At 37.2% G+C, this 13,243-nt stretch overlaps 1 protein-coding gene across 1 annotated transcript in view; it reads left to right on the top strand.

The window, feature by feature from the left end:
* Positions 1–12,978, top strand: part of LOC105032761 (uncharacterized) — a 34,804-nt gene extending 21,826 nt beyond the window's left edge. Inside the window, 1 exon segment of the mRNA XM_073253863.1 lies at positions 12,656–12,978. Within this exon segment, the coding sequence (XP_073109964.1) occupies positions 12,656–12,676 (21 nt within the window). The 3' untranslated portion in view covers positions 12,677–12,978.
* The last annotated feature ends 265 nt before the right edge of the window (positions 12,979–13,243 follow it).

A 13,243-nucleotide genomic window follows, 5' to 3' on the forward strand; every position in this document is an offset into this window, starting at 1 on the left:
GATTGGATTTATGCTCTCAGCTTAATTATGTTTTGGACCCTTCCAATGGGGGTTATACGTTGGTTTTTGGACCTTGCCAACGAGGATTATACGTTGGTTTTGGACCCTGCCAATAGGGGTTATATATTTGCACTCTGTTCTGAGCCCTGCCACATGATCATTCCTCAATTGTGGACGCACTTTTTCATGTCTTGTGAACGGATGCGGTACGAGTCTAGTTGCCGTCCACTCAGGCCAATAATGAGGACTCTCTAGAGGGTAGAAAGTAGGTGCATAGGACTATTTATAATGGGCAATAATATAACAATCATCAACAAATTGCTTCCAATCCAGGTTCTCACTAGCACATATAGCGAATAAATGGGAGCATAGGTAGTGTGGTAATTGCCACTTTTGACATGTGCATGTGTCCGCCCCTAAGTCGACTGTTTGTGTATAATCAGGTTCATCGAGCCTATAATATCTGCGTCTCAATCGAATCTCATACAAACTCGATTAGTTATTATACTTAACTACACCATGCTTCCTAGATTTCAGCTGGCGATCATCTAACTTACATGTAATTTTATCAGTGAACATCCTGCCAGCCTCCCTTCTCCTTGCTGCCATGCCCAAAGATGTCAGCTGTAACTCTCTGACTGTTTATACACGATGCTTCATTTAATTTTATTTGACTCGACTACTTTGAAAGGATGGTGTGTGCAAATGATATATTGTTTTACGGCATGTTGGATTTGTTCTTTCGATCTGAATATCATTCTCTTTTTTAACTCTTCATTTTCATTAAAGAATGGATGTTCTGGCAATGCTCCATGGGATGTGGTCTCATCGTCGTCAGATGCATCTAGTCTGAATTCAGGAACAAGAGGTGCCTCATATAGTGGGACATCCTCTTTCGCACTAGACTCCCCACTATCACTGCTATCAGACTCTGCATCATCATCCTTATCTTCATCATCAGTAGGATTACGATCATAACTAACAGCAGCTTCATTTTCAAATAAAATTATATCGGCCATTGCGGTTCTCAATCCTTCAAGTCCGATATGTGTTGCATATGGTTGATTAAGCGGTACAGGATCATGAGATTCATGCTCCACATGCTCTACGATAACTGCCACATAACTAGGATTGGCCTCCGTATTATCAAATGCGGTGTTATATGGATATTGATGTGCAGATTCTGCTCCTACCATTTAGTGAGGACTATCAGTTACGGATGCTGCTGGTCCACCAATAGTACATATAGGGGTGCCTCTATATTCATGCCTAGCTTCATCGGTTGTTGGAGCTGCATCAGGTAGACATTCTCCCATCCCTGGCTGTGCAAGTGGGGCAGATACAGTGTCTAACTCACATGCTGTTCACCACTACTCGAAACTCCTACTGCTGCTGGCTCAATGAAAATCTCAATCGTTAGAAAAATCTCCTGTGATGGGATGCCCAAGACGGTGTTCGTGTTCTGATCATCTTCAATAGGTACAGCCTAATACTGTCCAGCAGTATGAATCGAAAATCTACATACTAGACAAACTCCACAATGATTGGGATTCCATCTGATGACAGCATAGCAGACTCGCACAAGTTTTTGGTATGTTGCGTTACGGTCCATCATGGTCATCCGAGTTCTTCCACCATCGTAATATGCATCGTTAGCGTCACGACTGATCCTCCTATCCTAATGGAAGATAATAGTGACATGACTTGGATCCATTTTATTAAAAATTATTGTGAGAAATAACTGCATGAACATATGAACATATGTTTATTAGGAGGAAGTACTTAACATTTAAAATAACTTACATAATAAATACATTCTATTATCAACTAATAGGTATAGAAGGTCCAATCGCATTCAGAAATTGCATTAATTCTATAGGTCAATTACAGTAATCAAACGATACGCAATAGGGGTCGAAAGAAATTTTGGCAGTATTTTCTCTTCGTTCTCCCACATGATTGAAATTGAGTGAGAAGAACTAAAAGAAAATACTGTTCGAATTTTTTTTTGAACTGTTAATGTACTGTTTGATTACTGTAATTACCTTTAGAATAATTGCAATTCTCAAATTATTCAAACTGGATAGTCAATTAATCAATGTACATAAATTTTTCACCTATACAAAACTATATAAATGTACGGATGCCGTAGAATATGTACATTAATCAAAAGACGGGCTATAGTTTTATGCAATGTAAAATTTTTAAAAACAAGTGACTGAGTAGGAAATTTATTTTTATAATCTATATAAAAAATAAAATCATAAAAATAAAAAATACCTTTGACGGCCTATCTGGATGGGGGGTTGGGTGGCGCACCGGGCAGTCATCGGGAACTGCCAAGACCTGGGGACTGTCGGGAGGGATGGGAGTGAGGGACTGCTGAAAGGAGGGAGGGGGGTGGGGAGGGGCATCGAGGACCATTGAGAGGAGGGAGGGGCGGTGGTACGTCGGGGGGGGGGCGGGTCAAAAGGAGGGAGGGCTGTCGGTACGTCGGGGAGGATGGGGGCGGGTTGAGAGGAGGACAGAGGGCCGTCGGTATGTCGGGGAGGAGGGGGGCGGGCCGAGAGGAGGGGGGCCGTCGAGGATTGAGAGGGAGAGGGAGGGGGGGTTCTCGCGTCGGGGGATTCTCACACCGGGGATCGAGAGGGAGGGGGTTCTCGCATCGGGGATTGAGAGGGAGAGGGAGGGTTTAGATCTTTTTTTTTTCTAAGTGACAGAGAGAGGGGAGGGAGGGATTTAGTCGGGGGGTTTAGGCTTTTTTTTTCTAGTTAAAGTCCTAAGTCGTCCTATGGATAGAGTCGCCCTACCATAGGGCGGGTCTCTGGTCGCTGACTCCACATCCACATGGTGTGGAACGTGGTGAGTCAGCATACAAAGGCACTCTATCATAGTCGGACTTTGTTTCGGATAGTGCTTTGGTAAATATTTTGGAAAGAATTATTTTCATATATTTTTTTAAATAAGCATTAATTCGGTAAAAAAGCCTATTTTAGAAATTTGATTTGAAAAGCAAACCCAAATTTTTGGTCCGATCCTAAGTGGGGTTTTGATTTAGGATTTATTTAGATTTAATTATAAATTAGTATTAATATAAAAATATAATTTTGAATATTAGGTTCTGAAGAATCTTCTCAGGGTTAATCAATTCGTTCGTTCAGTGTTCTGCAAAAAAGATAAGTAAGGAACCATCTTTTCGAGATATTTCATAATTATTTTGAAATCAATTAATCAGTCTTTAAGTTATGCATGATTTATGAAATCATGTTTTGAATGAAAAGTGATTTATGAAACATTACAATTTATTGATTTATTATGGAATATGTATATATTCAATGAAATTGTGATATCTATATACTATGTTGCAAAAAATAGTTTGATACGGATTGGATTTATGCTCTTAGCCTAACTATGTTTTGGATCCCGCCAATGGGGGTTATATGTTGGTTTTTGGACTCCATCAATGGGTGTTATACGTTGGTTTTTGGATCCTACCAATGGAGGTTATGCATTGATTTTTGGATCCTGCCAATGGGGGTTATATATTCGCACTACATTCTGAGCTTTGCCATAGAGATAAGTATGGTCGTACTTCAGACTATTGAGTTGTATGTGTGTTTTAACTCGAATCGGATTTATGATCATGTATATGTATGAATATTTGAAATTATTTGTTTAATTCAAATAAGCATGAAATATGTTTTTATATTTGTTCATGGCACTATTTTCGAATATTATATAATATCCAAAATGTCTAGTTGAGATATTCATTATTTACTGGACTATCAAGCTTATCACCTCGTTCCTATTTTTTAGATTCAGATAATTAACTTTTCGAGCGTGGGCATTACTTTTGAGAGAGAGCTATAGAGGCGAGATTGACACTATCAACTTCATTGAACTTAAATATAATTTTTGTTTTTAGTGAAATTTTATTTGATGTAAGATATTTGAATTTGGACATCGTTTGGCTTGGTTAATAAAATTTAAATCTTTGATTTTAGTATTTTAATAAATACCACTATGTTGTTTTGATATCTGTTTGAAATGCCTTGCATGCTTATGAAGAGAATTTTTTATAAGTATGCGGCGGTTGTCATGATCCTCGACTCGCGATCTTGGGTCGGCAGCATGACAGATACACTACTTGTCCATATTTTATTCCTATTTTCGAGTTTGTCTTATTTTTCTTTTGTTTGACATTCCTATCTCACTGGTACCCTAATGCTCTCCAAGCATTAAGCTACATAGTGAGGTTCTAGGTTAGCATGTTTGAATAGAAATATTGTCGCCAAGTTACTTGGTCAATGATTAAATATATGAATGTTCTGTAGTGAGCTTTTAGGGCCACTTAGATAATACTAACCTGCATACTCCTACTTCCATTTCTTGAATTTCTTGTGATGATGTAAGCTTAGCCTTTCTATTTTGCATTTCTAGGACTGCTAAGATATTGAATATATGTTTGGTTATGGGAAGTTGAAAATCACGCAAACTAGCCCATGTTAGTGCCAGAGGATCTCTTTCTTTAGAAAGCTATAAGTGTGCATGTCATGGCCAGATCATTTACATAATTTAGGTTTACTAGGCTTCTGATTTGTTATTATGAAACAGTTGTCAAAATCAGGTACATACTTTAACCAAATAATAATCATCACCCCAGGGTAAGCAAGCAAGTGGGATCTAAAAATACTCAGATTGAATTTAACTTTCGCAAAGTAGGATGAGTGAACTAATTCACTGGAAGCTCCCATTCAAGTTTTGCCTATATCTCACCATTGTTCGTTTAAAAGAGAAGGTGAAGTACTTGAATCCAAGTTTGGAACTGGGTGGGGTCGGGTTGGTTCCGCTGCAGTGTGGGCCTGACCTGAAAGACTTTTAGGCTTCAAGCCAGGCCAAGGCTCGAAATTTTTTTCGAAATTCCAGCTCGAGCTTGATCCGAAGCTTGGCCCACAGCCCACTTGCTGGCCCCGATCTAGCCTTGAGCTTCTCCTATGGGCTTCAATGCAAAATAAGAGAGAGAGGAAGAGAGAAAAGTGTGGGGGGAGAGAGAGAGATCAGGAGGTAGAGAGGGGAAAGAGAGTTTTGGAGGGAGATGAGAGAGAGTTTGGAGGGAGAGTGAGCAAAGAGAGATTTAGAGGGAGAGTGAGGATATCAAAAAAGAAAGGAGAGAGCGCAGAGAGAGAGAGATTGAGAGAGAGAGAGAGAGAGAGAGAGAGAGAAAAATCGAGAAGGACTAGGGAGAGAGGGGAGAGAGATCGGGTGGGAGAGAAAGGAGAGAGGGGAAAGGGACATTGGGAGGGAGAGGAGAGAAAGGAGAAAGCAAAGAGGGAAGAGAGGAGAGGCGGGAGAGAATGGAGCATGGGAAAGTGAGAGAGGAGAATGAGTGGGGCGAGGGGGCTATTTTCCGGCTTGGACCTGGTCCATTGTCGAGCTCAGGCTTTGGGTTGGGCCTAGAGCAGGCCAAAGCTAGACCCTTGCCCAGCTTGGAACCTTTTGGGATTCGATTCTCGGGCCCAAGTCTGATCTGATTCTTCTCAGGCCAAGACCAAAGCCCGACATGAAGGTATCTTGGCTCAATCAAGTTTATCCTACTTGAGTCAAAGACTATTCTTGACATGTTGTTGTACATTGATTGGTGTTAGACTGGATGGATGCCAACTTCAAAGAATTTGTTCTCAGATACATATTCTGTGATGCATTGGGAGTCAGTAAGTGTATTGAGTTTAGTGGATGTTGCATTGACTGTTTGGTTGAGCCTTATGAAAGATATCCATATGACACTTTGGTTGGGTTTCATAAGAAAAAATTCTTGAAAATCCAAAAGACTCGATACTTACACATACACCCCTGAATTCAGCATGCTAACATGAGATCATATTGCATTGGGAGTTGATGAAAGTCTAATGCTTTTAACATAGTGAATAATTTAATTAAATTAGTGATACAAAACTTAGTGCCTATTTTGCTGGTCTTTGTCATGGTTAACTGGTTTATAAATTTTAGGGAGATATTTTTAGCATCTAAATGCCACTTTGATAGGGGGATTCTTAGGGCGAAGTGAACTTTGGAATCATAATTAAAGGTTTGATGGATGTACATTCCATAAGGTCATGGGGTCCCCATTTTCATTATCTAGTTCTAATTCATGAATAGGATCATAATCACTGATTTGTGCTTTTAAGGCAAGTTGGTCAGAGCCTTGAAGACCTAAGTCAACAATACATGCAAGCCTACTCAACATAAGCAAGCTCTTTTCAACTTGGATCATAATCATCTATCCTTTTCCCAACAATATGAGGTCAGCTTTATAGATTCTCATTAACCAAGCATCCTCTGATTCTATTTCAATTTTCTTTATATCCTTCCTCACATCCTTGTTAATTTAGGTATTCCTCTTATTTTCTTACGACCTTCAACACAAACTAAAGTTTCTTTCCATTAAGGAGCCTTCTTAAATTTTCCTTGTATATGTTCGTACCTTCTTAATCAATTTTCTATTTCTTTGTCTTTAATTTGTGCAACTCCCATAGATCCTCTGGTATATTTATTTCTTACTTTGTCCGTCCTAGTTTTTCTACACATCCATTCTTAACCTTCTCATTTCTTTTACTTTTAATTTGTTTTCATGTATTTTCTTTATTATTTGAGTACTGAGCCATACAGCATTGCAGGACGCACTAATATTTTATATATTTTTCCCTTGAGTTTATCGTTTCAAATCCCAGTCAGACGTCCTGCAAGATGCTGGGATGGTTTGCTGTCCAAAGTGTTGGGACCATCCCACCATCATCTTAGCATCCTAATCGGTGCATCTTGGGACATTCTATGCTCAAAATGTTGGGACAGGATTGTGTGCCTTCATCCTAGTATCTTAATCGGGGCATCTAGGGATATTCCATGTTCCAAGTGTTGGGATGACAGCGTGCAATTCCATGAAAAAAACCAGGATTGCCCCATCCCACAGGATTTAAAACCTTGCTAGATGCACATCTTCACCTCATCCAACTAGCTCTAATTCTATCACAATATCTTTGTGTATCTACCTATTATTTTGTATGATAGATTCTAAATCACAAACTTGGTCACTCTATGGTATCTCTTGTCTATCAACCTTAATTGATATCGAGTCTTCATTTTCACTTATTAAATTTACATTCAATATACTTTATCTTTGTTCTACCAATTTTTAAGCTTTTATCTTCTAAAATTTTTCTCTATTGCTCCAATTTGGTATTTAATGTAGTTTTCTTTTATGGCAGCATTGTTTGCAAATAACATACATCATGCTAACATCTTCCTGAATATTAGCTGCGAGTTCATCCATGATTCATACAAAAAATATGGACTTAGTATTGATCCTTGATGTGGGGTTATTGTGACTGGGAAAACACTTGTACCATGCAACTCCTAACACTTATTTATGTCCAAGTATATAATCCTCAGGTATTTCAATATACTATTTTCAAACACCTTTCTTTGCGACTTGGATTGGTGAAACTTATTAGGTTTGGTAGCTAATTCTTTTCCCCAGTTGCATCAGTATGTGGTCGTTATTTTGTCGAAGGGATTACTTTTTCTAAGATCATGCATAAATTATTTTGGAGGTGGTTGCCATCATGAGTGACAAACAGATTAGGCTATTCAAGTTATGATCCAAACTCATGGTTACTCGTAAGATGAGGGGCTGGAAATTCAGATGGGCATGGTGTGAGGGAAAATAAAGGTCAACTACCTTGAGGTTCATTGGATCCCCCCCCCCCTCCTTTTCATTGGAAGTCAGGTAATCGGGATCTTTCTCTTTCTGAGAATGATTGTTTTGGATTCTTTCCTTTGTCCTTCCCAAACTCTCATTTTCTCTCTCCCTTTCTCTCTGTTTTTTTATTTAAAATTTTCATTTACTTCAAGATCATCTATTTTATGAACTTTCCTTTGTAAGCTTTTTTTCTTTTTTGTTATCGAAGCTTTTCTCTTTCCTAATACCACATTCACCATCGAACTTCACCCTAGTATTTGTTAAAATCTAACTTCAGATCCGCACAAAGATGTCCCAAAACCCTGCTATACTACCTTCTACTTCCTATGGCCGTTTATTTTTCCTGTGATTCGCAAGCGCTGCTAGAAGGATGCTGGTGGCTGCTTTTGGCATAAGTTGATCAAAATCATCTGGTTAAGCACAAGTTTCTTAAGTGTCAGTGCAGTACTTAATTGCTTACTTCATACCTTCTTAAATGTTTATTGCCCGTTAAGTATGATTGGACATTTATATCTACTTAAATAGTTGTCTAATATGCTTTACCACTTAGATGATTACCTAGCTTTCATTTTGCAAAATTTTCTTGCACAATGTTTAAGATATTTGACTATTACCTTCATGATTGAAACAAAACATGCTATATACTTATAAAATGATCTCACATTAAAGTGACCATTGTTTTAATTAGTAATTTCCTCTCTGATGTGCCAGATAAGGCTAGTACCTATTTTGTTTTAGTACGCTTGAGTATGCTAAGATGAGAGAAAAGTGTTCTTTTGCTTTACTTGCACCCACCTTAACATTTAATCTTATAGTAAGCAAGCGTGTTGACCACATCGATGAAATAATTTTTTATTCTTCTTTCACTTGCTCAAATCTCTCAGATTTTCATCACAATCTTTAGATGTTATCTTCTATTCATTTATTGTTTAACCGTTACAATAAAAAAGGTCCTTTTTCCCCTTATTGCTCTTTTTTTTTTGTTTATGACCATCATCACTATTTTTGTATTTTGAATCTGCCACTTTTATCCTGGATTATTCTATTCTAGATAATAAGATTATAGCCATATTGATCAACAGATTTTTTTTTCCCTCCAACTAGGTTAGATACTTATAGGTTTCTTTATAATGAGAATCTAATATTCATTATAATCTTTTACCACTTATTTTAGTAAATTAGTTCATTTAGATGGATCAAGCTGTTTAGACTCTTATGGGCCAGATAGCATTTTAAAACTGTTTCACTATATCGACAACCAGTAAAGAAAGGGAGTTGTAAGTGTCAAAAGAAGAATCATTAAGCTTCTATCTATTTAATAAGTTTTATGGTGACCATGCCTTGTATATGAGGGAGGTGATGCAATAAAGAAGAATGGTATAAAAAAGATTTAGAGCATGGGAAGACACACATAACTTTGAAGGAAATTATTGTTTTATTGGAAATTAATTAAGATGATGAGTTAAAATGAAGAGTGAAGGGGTTTGATTGCCAAAATTAATCTTCGAAGTTCAACACACAAACTGAAGGGAAAGTAGATGGAAGATTCCTTCACTTTATGAAGGAAGTTCTCTCAGAAATTCCATTAATATGTAAAACTCAACCACCCATCCATAAAATGCTCTAGAAGCATATATAGGACCCGACCCCTAAGGTAGGCATTAAACCTAGAACAAAAATCATACTAGAAACAGGACTCAATAATAAGGAAATGTAATAAATTTATTCAAGTATTAATTTAGAAATTCAGTGAAAATTTGATGGTACCTCTAATGGAGAAAACATGAAATAAAATCAAATATTTGCTTGTTGAAGTCTTTGACCGTGAATCAGGGCTTTTGCAATGATTGGCATGGTTTAGCTGGTTATAGTACCTGCCCCTGTATTACATGATTTACTATGCAGAACTTTATAGAGACGAGATCTTTTTTCTCCATATTGGTCTTTGCTTTTATTGTGGAGAAGAGTCTTAAATATATGATCAGCAAATTATCTTTATCCATCCTTGTCCAAGTAAGTATGGTGTTCATAAACTATGCTTTACTATCGCAATAGCTTTCTTGTTTTTTACTGCTTTCTTTTGTTTTGTCTTTTTGTTTTTTTTAATTTGGTTTGAGATCCACCTCATTGCATCTGCGAGCTTCTAGATTTAAATGATTTAGGGTGACAATATACTTTATTGATGGCTTTTGAAACAATTACATTGTTGTTTTAGCCTCTCAGATCCATAATCATTGAAACAAATTTTATGTGTTTAAGCTAAACATTCAATGGTTTAGATAATATTACCTAATTAAATTTGGCCACTTTTTACAATGTGATCGAAGTATGGTGAACAGAAAATATACGGGTGGTGGATATGTCCTGATTGCTAAGTCACTAACTGCATCTCATATGCTTAAAATGCATGAAATTGAGGTCTTTTAACGGAAATTTTAGGCACAGGTGGAAACTTAATGACTTTAAGCAGGTCAGCCTTGGGCTAAGGTGCCTTGAATTGGTAGATTATGATGCATTTATTATGTTTACAAGGTATAAAAACCTGACATCGTAGTTTTTAAGCAGCAACAAGATAACAGCCGTAATTCTTGTGGTGAAAAAGTGCTTCTTCAAATTTCCTTTTTAAAGGAAATCTGGAGCTACGTGGGCCTCAAACTGTCTCACTTGCAAAAGAAGCAAAATGCTCTAGGTTACTTCATGTGAACTGTATTTTGTCTTAGGCTTTACTAATTTAGGTATCTGATCATCACTTTGATAAGGAGGCCATGATTATAGGGAGGCTTGACAACCTAACTCTTAGGTTACATCTTTTTTTTTCCTAAATATTGTATAAAAAATATCATCCGACTATTTTTATTTGTTTGTGATTGGGTTTGCATTTTCCCTCTTAAAATCTTTTCAAACAGCACAATTGTAGAGGTGGACTTGATCTTTTTCATTGTTAATAGTTGTACTGAAAATATGGCCCCTGAGGACAAGGAACGATCATTTCTTCTTTTGGGTGCCTTTAAGTTGTTTGAGGTTTTTTTATTATTTACTTTTACAGCAATAAGACCTACAATGTTGTATAGCTCCAAATCTTGTATAGCTCCTTGGAGCGACTTATAATAACATCATCATAGGCAATCCTTGAGAGGGATTATTGGTGAATGGGGACTTTATAAAGCCTATTCAAATAGTTGCGATAAGGATTGATTGTTATTGGTATGATTATGGTAGTAGTTTTTGGGCAAATTGATCTGATCCTTTATAACCAATGTTACACATCTCTCCAATAAAGTGACCCATCCTTTCTCCTCTAATTTATGGAGAGCATTAGTTCATAATGGTCTTCATAAGTTTGTATTTCTCAATACAGTCCACTATATGGTGCCAAGTGAGATGGTCTGCAAAAGAGTCATTGGCTTCAACCCTTCAACCAATACATTCCTATCATATTTGACACTTAAGCAGATTGGTGTCATGAAACAATCCTTGGTGATCAATGGTTATTTTAATCAATTGCCACTCCGATTAATCAAGAGCTATTCTTGACCGAGTTGAGGTTTAACATCTATTTCAACTCTTGGAATCATAGAAAAGACTAAATATTAATGAGTAAAGAAATAACAAGGCAGAAGTTGAAGATGTAGCATAGAAAAAAGGAAGAAGGAAGATATTTTTTGGATATAATGTTTAAATACACTAAAATGAATAAGAGGGAACAAAAAGAGAAAAGAGAGGAATGGGGGGGGGGGGGGGGAAGGAGAGGATGGTAGGAAGGAGTAGGAAGACATTTTTCACTATTAGGAGTATTGAAGCAGGTTGCTTACCATAAGAACAGAAGCTGTTGCTTAGATGTTGGACTGCTAAGATGTTGGCTCCAAGACTCAAGTACTTGAAAATCTGGCTCTTCCTTGCAGTACTAGTTAGGTAAGGGTGGGGCAATGACCAGCACCAACCATCCGCAACAGTACCAACCTGGATGCAACCAAAAGAGGTGCTCGAGCATGTGACATTCATGGTTTGCTTCATTCTCTCGAGGAAAGAGGTGGGAGAAAAGAGAGGAAGATGGGGAAAGAGCTCAAATTTGGCTTCTATTGCTCAAGTTTTGGTGTTAGTACGGGTGCCAGCATTACAAACCCAATCATAGGTTCAAAAATCTTGCCTTAGTCTGAATCATGACCTAAACAAACGCTCAAAGGTTTCTAAAAACCATTAAAAATAGCAAGTATGTAAAAAATAAATTAGATAAATCAAAGAATTGGCATCCTAATGAATTAATGGCGGTCCCAAGTTTCAGTAAAGTTGTCCTAGTTCCCAATTGACATCGTCCTTTTTCGATACTTGTCTGTACTGGAATTTGAAACCTTGCAGTATAGGTTCTATTGTAATCACTAGAACTAATAGTCAAAAGAGGAAGCATTGTAGACATCCTTGGTGGAAGGATCTCATTGAGAGCTTACCCTCTTCCAGATGGATGCTACAGCCAATATCACTTTGGCTGCTAAAGGGTAATGGAAAAGTTCACCTCTCAATGAATGTAGGCGTCTCTTATCTACTGGCCTTGGCTACAAAGTGCAGAAATTTACTTTCTATTCGAACTGGCATCTCCATTTTTAAACCCACACTTGAATCTTCCAGTGCCATTCATTTCAGTGGATGGCTGTATCTATAAACCATTTCAAGAAGTGTAAAAATTTAAGAACTCCTAACATCTAGAGGAAGCATAGATCTTCTGCTCGTACTGCTTTGCTATTGAAAGTATGATTTAATTAGTTTCTAACATTTTCTTGTAGAAACTATCTAGTAACCTCATCTTACAGTACGATCAATGAAGAATCAATTTTTTTTTTTAAGCTTATTGCTTGCTTGATTAAAATATATCAATTAGCTAATATATCATTGGTACCTCTGCAGGAAAACGAGATGACGAGATGAAGTTCTGCTCATCCGTTTCAAAGTTGCCAGAACAACATTAGATTTATTACTAGAAGTTGGGAGAGACACAATGGTCAAAGATATCATTACAACTTTTTTTCACATCTTATTCTTTCTTCCTTGGGCTAAATTTTGTTTGTAGAGGTCAGTGGCCCAATAATATAATAGAAAGTAGTCACCTTTATCTATCCTAATGTTACACTTAGTCCCAATGAAAAAGAAGAAAAATAGATGGTTGGATATGATATATTAAGATGGAATAGGCCTTATGCACATGCTTTCTGTGTGCATGATTTCAATCATTCTAGACATTCTTTTTGTTTCATGAGAACCTACAAGAGTATTCATAAAAAATAAAATCACTTGCAAAGAAGCCTGCAGACTGCTTAATTGCTTGCTTAAAAGTAGTCATATTTGAGGATTGTGAAAAGCTAGAGTGTGATGCTTGCTGGGGCATTCTTTGATGATTGCTGGACCTAATTCTATACCATGCTAAACGCAGCAGTAGATACCTCAGATTACCTGTTAATAGGCTATTGTTTGGATGAGTATCACCTTATGATTATC

The sequence above is a fragment of the Elaeis guineensis genome, chromosome 3, assembly GCF_000442705.2.
Source record: "Elaeis guineensis isolate ETL-2024a chromosome 3, EG11, whole genome shotgun sequence".
NCBI classification, from domain to species: Eukaryota; Viridiplantae; Streptophyta; class Magnoliopsida; order Arecales; family Arecaceae; genus Elaeis; species Elaeis guineensis.